This window comes from Miniopterus schreibersii (assembly GCF_964146895.1).
Source record: "Miniopterus schreibersii genome assembly, chromosome: 5".
In the NCBI taxonomy this organism is placed as follows: Eukaryota; Metazoa; Chordata; class Mammalia; order Chiroptera; family Miniopteridae; genus Miniopterus; species Miniopterus schreibersii.
This window is the reverse complement of record NC_138106.1, coordinates 48,915,104-48,936,137: the sequence shown is the minus strand read 5'-3', so window position 1 is coordinate 48,936,137 and position 21,034 is coordinate 48,915,104. Positions and strand designations below refer to the sequence as shown.

The 21,034-nt window shown below is 40.3% G+C and overlaps 1 protein-coding gene across 11 annotated transcripts in view; it reads right to left on the bottom strand.

The window, feature by feature from the left end:
* Positions 1 to 1,074: 1,074 nt before the first annotated feature.
* Positions 1,075 to 21,034, bottom strand: part of GOLGB1 (golgin B1) — a 61,461-nt gene continuing 41,501 nt past the window's right edge. For all 11 annotated transcript variants that reach the window (XM_081139097.1, XM_081139098.1, XM_081139093.1 and 8 more), the window contains 9 exons: positions 18,500 to 20,414; positions 12,912 to 13,090; positions 9,587 to 9,749; positions 9,260 to 9,397; positions 6,261 to 6,404; positions 5,374 to 5,471; positions 4,804 to 4,938; positions 2,646 to 2,751; positions 1,075 to 2,400 (listed from right to left, as the gene is read on the bottom strand). In XM_081139097.1, coding sequence (XP_080995223.1) covers positions 2,266 to 2,400; positions 2,646 to 2,751; positions 4,804 to 4,938; positions 5,374 to 5,471; positions 6,261 to 6,404; positions 9,260 to 9,397; positions 9,587 to 9,749; positions 12,912 to 13,090; positions 18,500 to 20,414 — 3,013 coding nt within the window. In that variant the 3' untranslated portion in view covers positions 1,075 to 2,265. The remainder of the gene's footprint in view (positions 2,401 to 2,645; positions 2,752 to 4,803; positions 4,939 to 5,373; positions 5,472 to 6,260; positions 6,405 to 9,259; positions 9,398 to 9,586; positions 9,750 to 12,911; positions 13,091 to 18,499; positions 20,415 to 21,034) is intronic.

Below are 21,034 nucleotides of genomic sequence, written 5' to 3'. Positions count from 1 at the left end.
CATTCTCATTTGGGGAGAGGGTCCCCAATTGAGAATGACAACACCCAATCTATTGTGAGGGACTTGGAGTCTTTGACTAGAAAATAATCCTTTGTTGTTTTAACTACTGAAAATTAGGGGTATTTGTCATTATATCTGACCTAGCCTCTCCTAATCTTGATTGAGGCAGAGTTGTGACCTGATTTGCTCAGCTGTGAGCTCCCCACTGAATTCAAGCAGAGAATGGATGAACTAGTCTTAAGACAGAGAGGAGGGGATTTCTGCATTAGGAAGAAGACCTCAGTCTCTTCAAATCTAAAGATTCTATGCCAGGGGGAGTTTCATTTATTGATCTCTCCTACTTCATGATCTATTTATTGGGGCAGCACCAAAATTATTTTAAGGAAAAGTATGTAGAAGGGGGGAAAAAATCTCTTAGGTAATTTTGAATCCTAATTCAGTGTTGAAAACAGAAATGATCTGATCAGATGTTGTGATATACCATCCAGGTAGTTTAGAGAAATTATAAATTTAATTAGAGATGACACCAAGAAACCTCATCTCTCCTTAGCAAATGTCCCAAGTTCATTCTCAATGAGAGGCAGTGAGCTGTGCACATAGAATGGCATGGGCTTTGAAGACAGACTTGGTTCAATTATTGTACCTTGAGAAAGTGAGTTAGCTTTTCTCAAGTGGCAACTTAACATGAAAACAAAAAAATGCCTTCCCCCACTCCCACCCAGAGGGACCCCTAGGGGCCTCATGCTCTCGATGTGTACCAGATAAAAGTTCTCCCAGGCCCAGGTATCAGCCTGCATGAATCTCAGGCCCAGCTTGCTTGGCTCAGTATTTGGATGAAAGTTGCTCACTCTACTTCATTATCCAAGCTGGGGTCTAGCGGCTCAGCTGGAAGGAACACAGGCAGCCATTACTGATGTTGGTCAGTGAGAAGGAAGCCTGATTATGTAGAGCTTTCTACTCCTGTATCCGTTCCTGCCAGCCCCACTCCTACACCCCCTATCCTCTTCCCCTCAGCATGCAAATACATGTATGCAAGCACCCATGTAACATACACACATGCACACACTAGTTTTTCATTCTGAAAATAATTTTATTATTTTACAGTGATTCAGGGAAGTTCCTGGGTTGGGGTGACCAAGATTTGGTCCCCATAGAACAAATGATTAGAGCAGATCAGTGAGTTCACCAGTTTTCTCCGGGTGGTGAGAGCAGGCCAGGAAGACACCATGTGCATGATGAGAAAATAATCAGCAGGCAGAGGCTGGGGGGAGGAGAGGCACAAACGGAATTCCATCCTGCTACCATTCTCGGGCCTAGACTTAAACATTGTCTGCTCCATATCCTCTCTCCATTTTCCTCAGCTCTCTGTTACCATAGTTGAAAAAGTGGGATAACTGTTACCAACAGCAAAATAGCTTAGTACTTCAAGAGGCTACGAGTGGTCCCCAGACCAGCCAGATCTCCCTGGTTGGGCACCAGCACCTCACCTAGGACTAGCTCCTGGTGTACTGTTGTAGGGCCACATTCAAGGCATATCTAGATAATAAGAATGCCAAGAACCTGAACCTCGCTGTCTATAGTCAGTTCTTCCTGCCTTTCAGTGAGAGGAAAGGCACGGGCCACTCAGCATCTTAGTATACGTGTGATCAAGGGCATCAGCAATGGGATCCCGTCCTTACACTTTAGGACCACAAATCTTACTCCAATGACGTCTGAACAGCCAGGGAAGGACTCCTTCCCTGTGATCCAACAGATAAAACCCTTCAGCTCCTACCCAGGAGACCTAGTCAGATATCCTATGTGATAATGTTCCCCAGAACTTTGGCGTGGCGGGTCCACTTCCCCCTGAAGCAGGAGAAAATAAGGTAAATGAAGCAAATAAAGTATCAGCCAAAATGATACTGAACTTAAGATTATTAGGTTTATTGGAGCCACCCTCCTCGCTGAAAAAAATTCCTCAGCACCTTTCACAAGAGGTCAGGGCCTGACAAAATCTGAACAAATCTTGAGCCCAACAACCAAATGTGGGGCCTCCTCAGATTATGCAAAAATGTTCAGGCCCTGGCAGTAGTAGAAAGCAGACTCGATGGTCCTCGCAGCTCTAACCTGTGCTCCATCCACTTGTTTTTGCAGGCACTTTCCGTGGAGACTTGGAGAGAGGACCTGTAATTGGGAAGACTGTTCCACTGGAATTGATGGTTTTAATGTTAGAGGTGAGGGAATTCCAAGTTCTAAGGGGCATGTTCCAAAAGGTGAGAACTAAGTTTATAGATGGCCCGTGAAACACAGAATGAGTAGGACATGAACCATCAAAAAGTAGATGGCTGCTAGCAGAGGCACTCGGGTCCGGGAATGGAAGAGGGAACGCAGTACCCGCTTCCATCCAGCTCCACTCCGTGACTGAAAGAAAAACGGGAAAGTCAGAGAGAGTTTTACCCTTTCCTTCCCAACCCCACTGAAAAGAGATATCCTGAGAGAAGGTCCCCTCAAAATCAACAAATGGGCCAGTTCCACCAGTGTCCTCCAACCCTCCATACCCTTCCAGTCTTAGCCCCAGCAGCTGCTCAGCGCCTGAACCCTCCCTTCTCAGCACAGCCCACCTGCAGGATAGGACAGCCCTCTCTTTACCCTTCTTCCCTGCTTACCCTTCGACAGCTGCTGCCTGTGAGGTCTAGGAAGAGTGCCTGCTCCTGAGTGCCACAGGAGCCAAGGATAGGAGTCCGGGCAGAGTCCCATTCGCTGTGCTCCAACCTGTGATGGGAAAAGGTATGGCGTTGGTTCATAGCATGTGAAGCGACCAGGAGAAGTCATCCTGGTCATCTTGCCACGTGATGTAGCACAAGGGACCTGCAGCAAAGGCTGCTCTTACACCCTGACCCCACGCAAGGATGTGCAGGCAGACAGGCTTCTTTCAGCAGCAGTAAAAGGTGATGATAACTACCAGGAACTGACTGCATTCTACCTACCACATGCTGGGCTGGGTGCTTTACATGCATTTAATCTTCAGGTTTTGAGGTTGGTGTTACTTTCTTCAAAATAAGGCTTGAAGAGGGAATTAATTACTTGCCCATGGTGGCAAACCAGTGAGAGGTAGAGCTGGAATTCAAAACCTAAGCTTATCTCTAAACATCATGTTCTTTTTTTCCACTACACCACACCTGACTCAGAGAAACTCATTAGCCTACTATTCCTGGCCTCTCTTTGCAGGCCACACACTTTCCTCCAGGACAGAAGGAATACTTTAATCTGATTTGTGAATCTGGAAAGAAAAACGGGAAAGCATAGCCTTGCTCTGGACTGCCTTCTTCCTCTTGAGAGCCTTCTATGTCTGTTCCCCCAAGTGGTAAACTTTTGGGGGGCAGGCTTGATCTGGAATAGCATGGTCTATGGTACTACATAAATCAGTATGTCAACTTCTGTAGGTGAGGCTGAGGAAGGAACTGGTGAGCCAAACAGTAAGTCCATTCAGTTCTGCATTCACAACAGATGCCGGTGAAGTTCTAAGATTAAAGTGACAGTACCAAGCTTAGGTAGGCAGTACTTGATTGGCTACCTCAATTTCCACTCTGCATCAGGGCCAAAGAGGAAATTACGGAGGGGCTAAGCTTGGATTAATGTGGCTTGTCTACAGACTCGAGTCACTCTGAGCTATGCGGTTTCAAGTTGGCTTGGGACAGGTTAATTATACACGAGGAAGAGATATCCCCCAAAGGGCTGGGTTTCACCGATCTAAGCAGGTCCATAGTAAGTAGCAGAGAAGCAGCATGGGTGCACAGGCCTGAAAATGCTTAGCAGAGACAGTAAGGCTGGGTGGTATCCCCAAAGAGCCCACCTTCAAGGTTGCATACCAAGGCTGAAATGAGTGATGAAAATTGAGAAGCTGTGAATATGCTGGATGGGAAAGAAAGGTATCTCAAATAAGACCTGCTCTCTAGGGCTGCCGCCTCGCCACTTAAACTTTGAAAGCCATTAATATCACAAATGCCACCCTCTGAGGGAAGAGGCAATATATGTAGATGGTTTCCCCAGTCCCTCCAGATATAATAAAAGTGCCTGCTTTTAATGTTTCACCCCATGGAAAGGAATCCCTAGCAGCAAAATAACTGTAGCCACTCTATTCTCTCATGCATAGTGATTTTCTTGACTGGTGAGCTGGGAATAAGGAACTGGGGATATGTAGCTGTCCTTCTAAATCACGCTTGGAGCAAACTTCCAATAAGAAGCGCAATTTGCTGTAATGTTCTCATTTTACAAGAGTGGGTTCTTCTTCCGCAAGGAAAGCCTACTCTGGCCTAAGGCTGCCTGGGACTGGGAGGGGAAGTTCAGGGTTAGGAAGTGCATTTGCTAGCAAATAAAAGCTAGATTCTTTTATTTCAGCTTTATAAAGTGGTCTCTTAATCTCCCATATGTTTTAATCTATTAAAAAAATTCAACTGATTCAGATCTCAGATAGGGAATGGGGTTGCCATTTAATTGGCTCTCTAAAGAATCCTAACTCTCTCATATAGTTATTGTTGGGACATAAAAGATACCTTATTTCACCCCACATGAAATAAGCTGTCAATAAATGGTAGATGATATTATTATTATTATTCTCTAAGAACAACTGCTTTGGAAAGTGCAGGCCTCCTAGATTCCAAAAGTACAATCTTCTCGAGTGACTACAATGACCCTAAAGTCACTGCAGCACCCATCTCAAGATGAGAATTAGACACTAATTATTCCCAAGTGTGGCCGCTGAAATGTACACGAGTGGGATCAGAAAGGACCAGAGCTGAACCCAGGTATCCCCGAGCCCTTTACCTCCTGATCTGCTCCTCGGCCATGGAGAGGGCAGTCTCAGCAGCCACTCTTTGGTCTCGCTCTTCTTCCAGCAGCTTCCTCAATTCGGTCATCTCCTGTTTAGTGTTGCTCAGCTGCTTCTGGGCTTCCGAAAAACTTCAGGACAAAAGGAAAACAAACAGCATCATGAGATGCAGAACACAGTTGCTGATTCCAAGTCTCCATAAGGTTATAAAGCAGAAAAACTCACAGAAGCTTGCACAAACACAATGGATACATTGAAAGCATAGCTGTAGAGTGATTAAATAAAGGTGCAGAAAATATCTTAAGAATTTTAGGGACTGGCTGAATATCTTTCATTTGAAAACCACTGGATTAGTGGTGTGTGTGTGCACTGGTGCTATTTTTGCTTTACAAACTTTTCATACTTAATTTGTTAGAATTGTTACTATTTAATCCTCACACCAATTCTGCGAGGCCAAAGATAAGACGATATATCAGATCCATACAATGGACTCCAGTTCAATCTAGATGGCCGTTCTATTTCTGTATATGTAATGCATGCTCCAGGGTGGAGAGCTGCTTCCCTACCTCAGCTGCGGCTGCCTCAGTTCTTCAGGATCACTCTTCCTGTGAGCCCCATTCTTTTCCTGGGGAGCTCCTGGAGCAACATCCATACTTGGTGGCCCCTAGAAGAAGAAGCATAGCAACTGAGTGATAAAAGTGCTTAAGAAACTACTTGGGCAAAAGGAGAACTCACATAACATCAAAGAGAATAAGAAATCTTGGAGAGGAATACCTCTGCTTATATTTCTCTTCAAGTACAGACTAAGAAGAGAGACTCTTCAGCTTTACTAGATTAATCTCCTACATAAAACCCTCAATTTTATTCCAGATTCTCATTCTTGAATCTCTCCTCTTAAATCTTTAAAGGTTTACCACTGAAATCTGCTTTCTTCCAGTGCAGGCTCATAGATTTTTGAGAAGCTATTTTGATCCTTCCCTTGCTCAACAATCCCTCCCAAACCCATTCTCCCCCTTCCATACCCTATTTATCTCCATAACAATTCTCAGTCTCATCCAACTTCAACAGTGCACTCCTTTCCACTGCTGCCAATAGCTCTGCCTACTCTGTTCCTCAGGTACAAATCTCCCTACAGCTTTCTTATTTCTTGAAGCAAAATCAAAACCTTCCTAGTTTCAGAATTCCGAAAGCCTCAATCATCACTGTTTTCCACTCACTTTTTGATTTCTCTTCCACCACCTCACTGATCTTTTTCCATCTAATCCCTTCTTTAATTTTTCCCAGGCCTTATTCCCATTTCCACTAACTCCCTTCTTTTTCTCACTTTCTCCCATCACACCTAATTAACCTTCAGCCTGAACACATCGGCCTCGTCCATGCTGCTCATTTTACTCTCTCACTTGCACTTAGTTTCATACCACTCTTCCCAGCCTCTCAACTTCTCCTTACTCACCGCCTGCAGCTCTTGAACCTGCTTCTCCAAGACCGCGCAGTGATTAAAAAGGTCACTGTAGTGCTGCTGGTTCTCGCGAAGACTCTGACTAGTATCGCACAGCTGAATTGAAAGGGTGTTTTTCTCTTCAAGTAGTTGAGAAAACTGAAAGAGAGGACAAGATAAGCACCATCTCACAGGGCTGTTTCACTATAAAGAGTACTCAGGCTAGCTGTCCTGAGTTTTAAGGATTTAATTGTTTTATGCAAGGCCTTTATTTCAATAATGGCAACAATAGCACTATGTGTTCCATCAAAGTGAGAAAACTCAGAATTTTTTGAGCAAGAAAGGAAAACGAGCTGGGGGAAGAAGTGGGAAACTATTTACGGTGCCTAGAATATTTACTATCTGGGCTTGCAAGGAAAAGTTTGCTGATTTCTGCTCTAGCTCATAAGCTATTGTATTTCATCATGTCTATACTTATAAAAATGGAGGATACCATCTAGAATAGGAGGGAACATCCAGACTACATTACACCAATAATCATTCCTCTCATGTTTTCAAGTCTGCATTACATACAAACATTCAACCATACATCTGTACAAATACAGATAAAATCTGAGCATGCACACAAGAATTTGGGCAGTGCCTCGGAGTGGAGCCATTCTATGCTGACAGCCCATCTACTACAATCCCAATCTAGGGCCCAAGAAACAATTCTTCCAGTTATCTAGGGCCCAGTTAGAGTGAGGGTCTCAGCTCCCTGGAATGTAAGCTCCATGAGGGGTTATATGTATCCTCAATATCTAGCATACAGCCAGGCTCACAGAAGGCAAATAATAGTTATTTGCTTGATGAATAAATGAATGAATGAATAATGCTAGGGATGGAGATACCTTTGTTATAGTTGAGTTCTAAAGGAAGAACTCTTTCTCACCCAGAATGAAAGCTACCTAAAGCAATGTTTCTCATACTCTGATTTAAGTGATATGTGAAATATACCTCAATAAAGCTGTTAAAGAAAACATAACTTTGACTATGACCCAGAAACCAGTCCATAAATAACTGAAACTAAAGTTTCTGAAAACAAGATATATCCTTTATTACATAATACATATACATTTTCAATCTCTCTTATTTTTTTTTTAATAAAAAAATACTACTTACACTGTTTATAATAGCCCTAAAATGGAAAAACCCAAAAAACCCTTCAGTAGAATAGGATAATTATGGTCTATGTCTACAATGCAATACTATACAACATGAGAATCCAAAAATCATACTAGACACAACAGTATGGACGAACCTCACAAAATAAATGAAGCAACGCAAAAGAGAAGATATAATTCCACTTACAGGTAGTTCTAAGGGGATGGCAGAGAACTGAAGAGGTCATAGGGACTTCTGGGACTTGGTATGTCCTAACTCTTGAGCTGAGTGCTGATTACACAGGTGTCTTCACTTTATGGAAATAGGCCATACCGTTTACGATTTCAGTGCTTTTCTGTATGTTTTACTTCAATAAAACATTTACGTTAAAATTTTTGCTATCCATAAGATGACTTCATTATCTACTAATAGCACTTAGTTGCAGTTTAAAATACTGTTCTAGAAAGACAAATGCCCAGAGTCACAGTCTAATGTTCAGGAGAGCAAATATAACAGGGTTGAGGTGGGATCTAGTTTATGGGAGAAAAAAATGTTACAGAGCTATGAAGGGCAGAACTTTCTAGAAACAACTGACTAGCTGCTAGGGGAACTGGTAGGAGCTTCTTTGAAGCCCCTCTAAAAACTCCAGGACAATTTCCCCAACAAAGAGTCTGCAATTTTACCAATTCACTGGGATTAGCAAGAATATTTTTAAAATGTATATTTCTAGCCAAAGTTAATAGTATTATCAGTCTCTGATGTTTCCATGTCAATTAACTGAATTTTACAACATTTAAAAAGTACCTTCTACATAAGCCAGGCACCTTGATCTTCCATGTACATTATCATATTTATCTCAGACCAACTTCCTCCTAATACTGTAGGCAAGTTACTTAATACCTCTAGGGCTTAGTTTCCTTATCTGTGAAACAGCCCACTGATTTTTATCATTTTTGGATCACAGATCCCTTGGTGAACTGATGACTTCTTATCATGAGAAACATACACACCATACATACAATTTTTAGATATTCACAGCCCTCCTCAAAGGCAATCTTCAGACTCCAGAGTCTAAATGATCTCTTAAATTCCCTCTAATTGTATCATAAAAACTACCCAGCTGGTTTCCTCTGAAGAAGGCAGAACTAGGGGAGGTACCACCAGAGAATATCTGAATAGTCAGAGAGCAATAAGAGTATAATGAGGGTGGGGGCGGGGAGGTCAGTGAAGGAGGGAGAGAAGCCAGAGAATGGATGAGGAGTGAAGAGAGAGATGTGAGAAGGCACAACAGGTCCCATCTACTCCAGCATGCTTCCCTGTCATGTCTGGAGTGGCAAGGCTGGGGTTTGGGAAAAAAGCAAGCTGGCTTCTTTAGTACCAGAATATCAGACACACAATGAGGAGGCACACAAATGGAATGGAACAGAAAACAGACCTCTCACCTCTACTACCACTATCTAATCACATCTGAAAAGTCTCCCTCCTCCTTCCTGAGACTCTTCCCTATTGCACACTGGTGGGAAGTACAGAGGAACTTGTTGGAGGACTTGTGGGGAGTGACCTCAATATTACTAACAAGTGACAGAGATGGGGAGAGATGCTGGGGAGGAAGGCTTCCTAAAGGAGTTGGCTTTTTTACTCTTACTGAATGGATTTCTCCAAATCAATCCCAAGGACTCTCCAAAGGTGAGGAAAAGAAAATAACCCTGTGTCCAGTGTTTGGGGCGAGCAACCCAGGCTGAGAAAGTTAAAACTTCTGTACCCTAGGATACGCTACAGGTGGAGGCTAGGTTTAGGCAGCTTCTACTTACCTTCTTGCTCCCAGCTGTGGAAACAAGAAACTGAATTCCAGTCTAGCAGGAAAGACTTACCTTGCTGTTCAGTTGCTGAATTCTTAATTCCTTTTGGTGAATTTCCTTTAAGCTGTCATTGAGCTGAGTCCTAAGAAGTTCTGTCTCATAAGCTAGGTTTTGTGACCCATCTAGAGAAGCTGACGTCTCTGGAGATGCCTGCCAGGATATAAACACTGATGAAGCTTGTCCATGCTTAATTCCTTCCTTCCAGAAACCCTGTCCACCTCACAGGAAGTCATGAGATGGCTTGCCTAATAGTGACCGATGGACACTTAGCTCACAGGAAACTGATGCTTCCTGGGTAATGGTCACCTCTGAGTAGCAATTGGCATTGAAATTACTCACCTGTCTTTGGTACTGTACTTTGAGGGCCTCAGTCTGAGAGGAAGATCTCAATTCCCTCATAAGATTCTGCAGATGACTGATCTGCTGATCTTTATCTGAAATAGCCATAAGGTACTGCTCCTTCATTCTCCTCTCGTGAATTTCCCAGGAACTTTTTTCCATCCTAGAAAAACATGGAATAATCACAGGCAAAAATATACTTGAGAGACAAAGATGAGTAATTCCATATTCAAAACAGTATCATGGGCTGTAGAGATGTAGTAAATATATAATCAGAGCAAAATTTATATCATAAACAGAACCGTGCAGCATGATGATGGAGCACATCTAAAACAAGAATTTCAACATCACTAATAATCAGGAAAATGCAAATCAAAATCACAATGAGCTATCACCTCACCTAAAAATGACTTTTATCAAAAAATCAACAATGAACATGTATTGTTGAGGATGAGGAAAAGGGAACCCTTGTGCACTGCTGGTGGGGCTGCCAGTTGGTGCAGCCACTATGGAAAACAGTGTGACGATTCCTCAAAAAACTAAAGAGATTTATCTACCCTACAACCCAGCAATTCCACTTCTAGGTATTTATCCACAGAAAATGAAAACACTAATTCAAAAAGATATACACACTCTTACGTTAGCTGAAGCATTATTTACAATAGCCAAGATATGGAAGCAACCTAGGTGTCCACCAATAGATGAGTGGATAAAGATGATGTAGTACACACACACACACACACACACACACACACACACACACCTGGAATATTACTCATCAATAATATAACCTAAACTGGATGGTGGAGGATCCTGCATCCTGGAAACAATGAATGCCAAGAAAAGTCTGCTCTCTTGCCAGTGCACCAGGAAGAAGCAGCCGAGCAAGACAGAAATAATGACAATAACCACTCTACTCCAGGTGAACACCATGGAAACCTAGAGTACCTTCCCATTCACATTAAAAGAATCCTAGTGGACAGGCTAGAGTTACATCCTTACCTACAGGTAACTAGATGCACCTCACTGTCCCTGCTAGATGGTATCAGAAGAGGCCAAGTACGTACCCTAGACTGTCACCACCACCCAGAGGTAAAGAGGTGCCTCTCTCTGACCAACCTCACCCCTACTATGGTGTCAGTGGAGTAAACAAATAAGACCTAGGCAGCCATCTCCATCCAAGACAAAGTAATAAAGCACCCCTCCCTGTCACTGCAGAGGCAGTATCAGGAGAGGTCAAGAGGAAAGTTTGGACTTCGGGTAACAAGGTGCCCCTCCCCAACCCCACTTCTGCAGTGTCAGTGTCAGTGTCAGTAGAGACTGAGTTGGGAGCCTGGACTTTTACCACTGTCTTCTACACCCCACGGTGATATCAATGGAGGCCTTGTATGGAGTCTGGATGCCTATACTCTAACCTAACAGTGATGAGGCAACCCTCTCCCACTAGTTGTGCTGTCAGTGGAGTGCAAGTGAGGAGATGGGACTTCCACCTCTTTGTGGCAATATCAGGGCACTCCTTCTCTCTAGGGCTATCAATGGAGGCTAAGTGCGGAGCCTACTGGCAGTAAAGTGGTAGTGTTCCCCTTCCCCTGCTGGTGTGGGATCAGTGGATGTCCACTAAAGTAAAAGATTTAAGTAAGACTTCGAGTCTTATAATTTCCAAAATGTTCAGGATACAACTGAACTCATTATAATAAGCAGTAAGGGTGTCACATTCTAAGAACGAGGAAAATCCCAACTTGAATGACAAAAGAAAATCATCAGATAACAACAATGGGATGACACAGATGTTGGAATTACATGACAAGGATTTTAAAGCAGTCATTATAGAAATATTTCAACAAGCAATTACTAACACACTGGTAACAAAAATAGAGAAAGCCTCCACAAAGAAATAGCACATATAAAGAAGAACTGAATGGAAACTTTAGAACTGAAAAATACCATATGCAAAATAAAAAGCAACTCAATGGGCTCAATAGCAGAATGGAGGTGATGGATGAAACTTATCAGTGAACTTAAGATAGAACAGAAATTACTGAATCTGAATAAAGAGAAAAATAATCAATAAATTGTATTCATCAAAATTAAAAAGACGTTGTTGAGCCCTAGCCAGTGTGGCTCAGTTGGTCGGAACACTGTTCCATACACCAAAAGGTTGTGGGTTGGATTCCCGGTCAGGGCACATGCCCGGGTTGCGGGCTCGATCCCCAGTAGGGGGCGTGCAGGAGGCAGCCGATCAAGGACTGTCTCATCATTGATGTTTCTCTCTCTCTCCCCCTCTCTGAAATCAATAAAAACGTATTTAAAAATAATAATTTTTAAAAAAGGACAAATGCCTGTCAAATAAGCACATAAAAAGATGTTCAATATTATTAGCCATTATGCAAATTAAAACCACATTACCTATGTATTAATATCAAATGCTGACAATAATGCAGCATTTGATATTGAAGCTGGCTCTCTCATATATTGTTGGTAAGAATATAACATGGTACAGTCATTCTGAAATATAGTTCTGCAGCTTTTAAAAAAACTTAATACTACACTTACCATACCACCTAGCATTTGCACTCCTGGACAATTATCTCAGAGAAATGAAAACTTATTATCCACATAAAAACCTATACACAAATGTTCATAGCAGCTTTGTTTACAACAGCTAAAAATTAGTAACAATACTCATGTCCTTCAACAGGTAAATGGTTAAAAGCAATACATTCATACCATGGAATACAATTTGTCAGTAAAAAATATAAACTATTAATACACACAACAAAGTTGATGGAAGTTCAGGGCCATTATGATGCATGAAAAAAGCTAATTTCAAAAGGTTACATACTGTATGATTCCATTTATAAAACATTCTCAAAATGACAAAATTATAGAGATGCAGAACAGATTAGTGGTGGTCAGAGATTAGGGATGCGAGGGTGAGGAGAAGGGAGGGAGAGGATTATGACTATGAACTAGTGGCACCGGGGACATACTTGTGTTGATGGAACAGTTGTATATCTGGGTTGTGGTGGTAGTTACATGAATCTACACATATTGTAAAACTGCACAGAACTATACACACACATACTCGAACAAATGTAACATTGGTGAATATGAATAAGGTCTTTGAATCATACCATTGTCGATCTCCTGGTTTTGATACTGCATTAGAGTTAAGTAAGAAGTGCCCATTAGAGGACATCAGGTGAAGGGTACACGAGCGCTTTCTACACTATTTTTGCAACTTCCTATATACATCTATAACTATTTCATAATAAAAAGTTAAGAAAACTAAAGGAAAAGGGTAAAAAAGCAGAGATTATCATACCTGAGCTGATGTAGCTCATGCTGCCAGGAGAGGTTTTCCTGCCTGAGCTCTTCTTGCATAATCTGAAATGTTTTTGTCTGATCTTGATACTCCTGAAGTTGAACCTTCAGTGGACGTAACTCAGTGATCTCCTGGTTAATCTGTAAGTATTGCTGCTGCAGATTCTTCAATTCCTTCAGCTTTAACCACAGAGAAAGTAAAAGGGTGATTCATCACATCTCATTCAACTAGCTATAAGTCATCATTAGCTCCCCACTAATTCAGTCAGACACAACAGACTACCAGCACCTAACAGTCCAAGGACATATCACTGCAGCATGAATCCCTAAAACAGTGAAATACATGAGGCCAGGATTGTGGAAATCACCCCATGGAGCTGCCATCAAGGCTGCAGGGTCGGACCACTCCTGCAACTTCTACCCTTTTCCCTTGTTCCCAAGGTCCTAAATTGATTCAGTCTACAATTCAGACATAGGATTAGACATAAGGGATCAATAACTTCTTTGTGAGTGACAACTCCCTAGAATAAAAAGTGTAAAGACAGACTGGGTTTTTATTTATTCATGTGCCCTCGTTAGGCTCTTAAACTTTCTCATACCCTCTAAGCCTTAATTTCCCTCACCTATAAAATGAATATAATTAGAGTACCTCTCATAAGATTATAAGAAATAAAAATATTAATGTTACACACACAGGGTTAGTGAAGATGATGATGATGATGTTGATACAATGATGATGGACTTGACTTTAATTAGCAAAACTGCCTATCTACATTCCAGGTATATTTTCAAACTCTTTATCTCCAAATATTCATTAAAGGCTTGGTAGTAAGAAACAGTGTCAGGACATCTGGGCAAAGAGGGGGCCTTAAACACCCATCTGTTTCAGCCACTCCAGAAACATCACTAAAGCTACAATAAAGGCATTATTTTTTAAAGCATAAAACACAAGAACAGAAAGAACAAGAAAGAGGTCAGCAGCAACAAAATTAATTTTGGAAGCTGAAAAGCAGATGCATAGTGGTAAATGACTTAACAGATCTGGAAAAGCCAAATCTTAAGCTGGCAGTAGGGAAAGCCAAGAACCAGTAGAACTTACTCTGCAGAATCTTCAAAAGGCTCAGGAATTAACAGCACCAGGTACCTCTGGAAAAGATGGTGATGGGCATAGGGAGGAGGTGGCTGAAATAAGGAGGATTAGATGAAAGCTGCTTAAGAAACGACTGCATCCCTAGATCCCCTTCTCAGCTCTATACTTTTTGTTTCCCTGACAGACAACTAGAATTTTATTCTCTGGAGAAGGTAAAAGAAATGTCTTGGACTATGAAATACCAGCACAGCTGAAGGTAAGGGTATACAGCTTTAAAGCAAGGGTAATTAAGCAAATGCATTTTTTCTTTTTTTGAAACATTTTTTAATTTATTTTTTAGAGAGAGAGGGAGAGGGAGAGAAACATTGATTTGAAAGTAAAACACTGATCGGCTGCTTCCTGCATGCAACCTGGGCATGTGCCCTAACCAGGAACTGAACTGGCTACTTCTCGGTGCATGGGACGGTGCCCAACCAACTGAGCCACACTGGCCAGGGCGAATGTATTTTTTCTGAATGCTTCAAGCCTTTCCCCTACTCAGCTTGGAGAGCGCTGGCATATAGGCCTTTACCTTCTATGAAGGCAATGAGAAGTCTTCTCTAGAAAATGTGACTGGCCCAAGAAAAACTAAAGACAGCAACATGGGGACTACCCACAAAAGCCTCAGCATTGATCACCCTGCAATGAAACCTGGAGTTGGTAAGCCCCATTCATAAGCTTTTGAGACCCTATCCTTAGACATAAAGACTAAACCAAGGTTTAACCCTCACCTGAAGAATGGCTAATATTAAGACAGAGATGAAAAGAAACTAGAAGAGTATTTGAAGGAGATTATCAAGGGGAAAATGTAATATACTCAAAGATTTAAGAGAGAATATAGGAAATTAGAAACATTAGAGCAGAAATAAAAAACTATAAAGAAAAACTCAGTATGAAAAAACTTCAAAGAATAAAAATACTACCACTATTCTTGGAGAGATATGAACATATATATCCATGAGACAGGGGAAAAAAAGAAATCCTTAGAAATTAGAAACATGATAGCAAAAATGAAAACCTTTTTATAGCATTCAAAAGATGATGGTGAGAAAATCTTCCCAAAATATGGCAAAAAGAATAGAAAAGGTAAGAAAAGTATAGACCTAATTCAGAAGGTCCTACATCTAAATGATTGGATTTTCAGGGAGAAAAAAAGCCAACCAAGAAAAAGGATTGGTTGGGGTAATGGTAAGACATAAATCAAAAGATTTCCCAAATTTGATAAGTATAAATTTGACTAGAGAAAATGATGAATTAAAACAGACTGAAACCAAAGTACATTACCATGAAATTTCAGAACACAGATTAAATGATTCTATATATTTCCGGAGAGAGATATGAGAGATGAGGGTGTGTGTGTGTGTGTGTGTGTGTGTGTGTGTGACGGGGGTGGTGTAGAAACAGCTCACATGCAAAGGATCAGGAATCAATAGCTTTAGACTTCTGAACTACAATGTAAGCAAAAGGCCAATGTCTTCACAATTTTGAAGGGAAATTATTTTCAGCCTATAGTTCTATACCCAGCCAAACAATAAATGAGATATCAAAAGGCATTTTCAATAAATTTACCTCTGACATACCTTTTCTTAGGGAAATACTGAATGATTTATTCCATCAAAATGATGGCACAAAACCAAGACAAGAGAGAAATGCAAGAAACAGAAGATCTAATAAAGGAGAAAGGTTAAAGGTGATATTCAAGGATGAAAACTAGGAGTACAGGACAACTGGTTCATATAAGAGCAAATAATTGAGAAACTAGAAACATCGATGCCCATGAAACAGACAGAACGTATATGTGGAGAGGAGCTGATGGACAGATAACAATAGATTCAGAAGGTATGCAAGGGTCCTCAGCAAGTCAGTGAACCATGTACATAGTATTATTGGTCAGGCCTTCATGTGATTTATAACCCTGCCTAGGCTTTATGATTCTTTTTTTCTTTCTTTTTAAATATATCTTTATTGATTTAAGAGAGAGGAAAGGAGAGGGAGAGAGAGAGAAACATCAATGAAAGAGTCAGCTGCCTCCTACATGTCCCCCACCGGGGATCGAGCCCACAACCCAGGCATATGCCCTGACTGGGAATCAAACCTCAATCTCCTAGATCATAGGTCGATGCTCAACTGCTGAGACACACCAGGAGGGCAGCTTTATGACTCTTTCATGGCAGATGTAAAAGCCTCAGTCTCAAAAGTTCCCATAACTCCCCTAACATGACAGTTTTACAAAATGGAGAAAACAGTGTTTATAGGAACAACCACAAATACAGGGAATGACTACCAATTGCTGATCTATCATATAATTAATTAACTACCCCTATGCAAAAGACCATGAGAAATACATACAAGTATAAGACATGACTTATCAACAGGAGCTTGCAATCTAATCAGGGAAATAAAAAATAAGTATGTAGAAATTAAACACACATAGAAATGCACACACACAATCAAGGCATTATGGGACAAATGAAAAGCAGTAGGGAAATACAAACAGAAGGTAATACACAATCAAGTGATCTGTAAATGTAACTAAAGAGGATTTGAGGTCTGGGACGACTTTTAAAGAAAACTGAGAGGATATATAGTTGAAAGAATGGTAATATGGGTAAGTAGGAAGTACTAGATATGATTACTGCATAATGAGTAGATCAGTTTGGCTGGAATGAAGAGTATAAGTAAAGAAGCAGTAAAAGGAAAGACTGAAAAGAAAGGTAAGGACAAATTACAGGGTCTTAAATGCCACACTAAGAGATCTGAATCATCTAGAGATAGCACAACTTGTAAAGGTTTCTAAGTAGTGCAGTAACAGCAGCATTGCAGAAAGATTTATTCAGCAGTGATATATATAGGGTATTCCAAAAAAATGTATACACACTTGGAATAATTATTCATTCCAATGGGTTAAATCTGAAAAGAAAGAAACATCAATTGAGCTATCAGAAAAAACAGTGTATACATATTTTTGGGACACCCTATACAATGTCCTGGAGAAGTGACAAATTGGGAGCAGTAATATTACAACAGTTTAAGGGTAAGGTGTTAAGTAAGGACTTATCCTAACATGTTGATGGTGGAAAAGAAAAAGAAATATTTGAGTCATATCAATAAAGAAATTATAGACCTTGATGATTAAATGAAATAAAATCATAAACAGTTATGAGCCTTAGGGAACAGAAGAATATTATCATGAGTTATAGAAACATGGAAATTTTTTAAAAAGCCGGCTCGGCTTATAAGTATCCAGAAGATAAAAATGAGGAACTAGGGTTGAGAGATATAAAGTTTAGTCCCTAGTGTTTATAATAGATAAGAATAGTAAAGCAATTCACTGAATAAAACAGTTAATTCAGAATCTATCCAGACAGCTTCCAGGAAAAATATTTTGACTTAGAAGATAATCAACACCTAGGTGCTATAAATTACAACTTTGAAGTATATACTGTCCTGAAAAAAAACCTTTTGCATCTGCATTCTAAAAGCAATGACAAAAGGTAAAGCTCCTAGGACAAAGTCAGCTGAACTAGTTTAAAAATATAAACAAATATACATAAATTGTGTTGATGTCAGTCATTGATGAAGGGGAGGGGTGGCTTTGTTCAGAGTACAAAAGGCAAAAGACTGTCTATAAATATTGGATATTAAGTGTAACGTGAATGAATGAACACAGTACATACAAAGAAAAAGGAAAGTTTGCATCGGACTTTACAGTTAGGAGAAATGATCTTTCACTAGAGCTAATCTTAAAAACTAGAATTTTCAGATTCTGGGCATGGGTTACTTTTAAAATGGAAAAATCTAGCCTTTTTGAAGCTTTTATTTCCTATTTGGCCTAAGTACATGAGCTTGAGAGAGTTATGAGACTGTCAAGAAAGTGAAGATAGCAATGTCACTAAGGAGAAGCCCCTGACAACCTGGCTTGGCTCATACAGTTCCAGCTTTGCCTCTGAATCTTGATGACCTGGAATTTTTCAGAATAAAAGACCTGAATTATCTACTGGTTCTTACTATTAGCAGCAGAATTTAGCATTAGAGATACTCCTTATCTTTCTCTCAGATTGAAAAAAGTTAGGTATGAAAGGAAAGTGAGTAAATAGCTCAGTTTACAAATATAACTTTACTAGTCATTTAAACATACTATGACAAATTCTGGATACATTTACACGTGTGTTGTGTGTATAAAAGATATAAAATAGCTCTCCATTTCTTAGTCATTTTATAACCCATGGAGAGTTTTATGCAAAGGAAATTTGTAATGTTTTAAAAATGGTAATGACAGATTTAAAGTAATTTAAATAATGTTTCTGTGTTTCTCTAAGACCAAACAGAACCTGTGGGATATAGATGCCCCTCAGTGCCCACATAATATGTAAAATAATGGTTTTTTTCCTTTAGAAATTAAAATTTAGAGAAAGATTCAAAAACTCTTAAAGATCAGAAAGAGAAAATTACACACTCACTAGTCGATCTCTGTCATTTTGGAGTGATGACATAGCTTTTTTTAAACTCTGTACTTCAGCTGGGCTGGTTGCAGGCTGGGCTGCAGACCTCTGCTTCCCTTCCTCTGTCTTGCGGAATTTCTCCAGTTCATTCAAAAGGTGATCTCTCTCATTCTGTAGACTGACCACAGCCTTGGAATAGGACTGCACTTGGTTGTAAGAAACTTCTAGCTGTGAGGACAAGTGAAGCAGTTGCTCATCTTTGGATAGAAGCTGTTGGTTAAGTTCCTCAAGGTGAGGCAAGCTGTTATCCTCAGTGGAATTGACTGGAAAGGCAGCTTTAGAAACAAGAACATCTCTCTCTCTGTTTAAGAGTCCCCGTTGGTCTTTCAGCTGTGCCAGTTCCTTCAGACTGGCATCGTATTTCCTTTTTAGTTCATCCAGCTCCTCATTGGCATGGTCTCTACTATTTTGTAGGGAACTCATAGACCTTCCAAAAGACTGGATTTGTGCTGTGAGATCTTTATTTTCTTTGGTGACCATGAGTAATTTCTGTTCCATTTCCACCAGGTCTCTTGCTAGCTCTGCCACCCTCTCTTCTGCTGTTTCCGTTTCATTTCGCATTATCCCTGCATCATGATGAAGATGCTTTAATTTTTTCTTCATTTTATCTTCAATTTCACCTACCTTCTTGGCAGCTTCCATCTGAACATGAGCCAATTCCTCTTCCAGTTCTGTAATTCTCTTTTGAGAAGAGGAAAGGGTAGTACTTAACCTCTGCGCCTCTTCTTCTTTTACTTTTAATTGGGCCTGGAATAGTCCTAAAGTGCCTTCTTCCTGCAAGGCTGTCAACTCTCTCTTTAGTTGGGATATAGAAACTTTCAAGCTCTCAATCTCTTTAGATAAACCTTGTTTCTCCTCCTGTAGGGCAACAGAGGACCTCTGTAGTTCCTCCTTTGCTTTCTCAGACTCCTTCAGCTTTTCTTCTAATTTAGCATATTCACTTTTCAGCTCCTTATTCTGCTGAACTTGAGCTTCAATGAGTTGTTTTTGCTGGCAGTCCTTTCTTGATATCACTTGGTTCAGATCTTCTCTATATTGGATCAGTTCTGCATCTAACTTGGCATTCTCAGAATTAAGATCATCCATATGACTTCTCAAGAATCGAATTTCTTCCTTAAGCTTATTATTCTCAGCAGCAGCCTCTTGGATGAGTTGGTCTTTTTCTAAGATTACAGAGAGATGTCGCTCTTCCAGCTTTTGGTAGTCGCATACTATGCGGTCTCGGTCATCCTGGAGAGAAGACATGGATTTAACGAAGGAATTCAACTGAGCCTTCTGCTGCGTGTTTTCCTTTTTGATAGATTTCAGTGTTTCAATGAGCTGACTGGTTTTGCGAACAGCTTTTTTGTTCTCCTCTTCTAAGACAATATTCTCCTCTTCTTCCTGGGTAAGCAGGTTTTCCAATTCTTTAATTTCTTTATCATGCTGCTGATGCAGTTCAGTAACAGCTTCTTGGATTGCCTGTTCCTTGGCAGAAAGCAGGCTTATAATCTTCTGCTCCTTCATGTTTATTTCTTCCTGCAGCCTACTGGTCAGTTGCCTGGAGGCCTGAAGATCAGTCTCTACCTGTTCATAACTGAATGTACAATTTTGGATATCGGCCTCTTGCTTCTTTATGATCCCTTCCAAATTTTCTTTATTTTCCTTATATTTTTCTAAAGAATTACTTAAATCAGTCCACTGGTCTCTGAGAATCTTAAGTTCTGATTCTAATTTAGCTAATTCGTTCTGAGAATTGTGGTATAGAAGTCGAGTCTCTTCTAGCTGGGACAAAAGTTCTTTGTTTTCCTCCCGTAGTGTATCACAGACCTTCTGTTGAAGCTGGATCTCTGTCTGGGCCTTGGACTCCCAAATATGCCTGTCATGTTCAAGCCTAGAAAAAAAGAGAAAAGGTCGTAAATTAAAGATTTAAAGGAAAAACTACTCAATGCCTAAGAAACATATATGACAACATGTACTCAGATCTACAAACGAATATTCATAATTGAAGGTGTTCATCTTTTTAATGAAAATATATTAGTTCTACAGAATGTTCTGTATTACTGTATTAAATGTATATTGCACCTCAAAATTCAGATATTTAAACTGTAAACTCCAAAGTATATTGCTCATTTTAGTGACTTGGTTTTAGACACTCTAGAAAGTAGTACTTTCTACTATTTTGCTTTGCTCTAGAAAAGCTAACACTGGCCCTTAAAAAAATAATCTTGGTGTGAGAGACAATGAGCAGAAGGATACTATTAAAAGTAGAGGAGTATAAAGAGCGGGGGATACTGTTCGTTCTTGAACTTGAAAGGTGATATAAAATTGGAGTATGAAGAAAATGACTCTACACACATATGCAGTATGAACTGATGTGGAATATGAGGAAGAGAAAAGAGAGTATCATTTGGAAGGCCAAGGTGATTTGGGAGTACTGTGGTACAAATCCAGACTAGAGCAGTGAAAATGGATATGAAAAGAAAGGGAGAAATCTAGATCTCTCAATAGAAA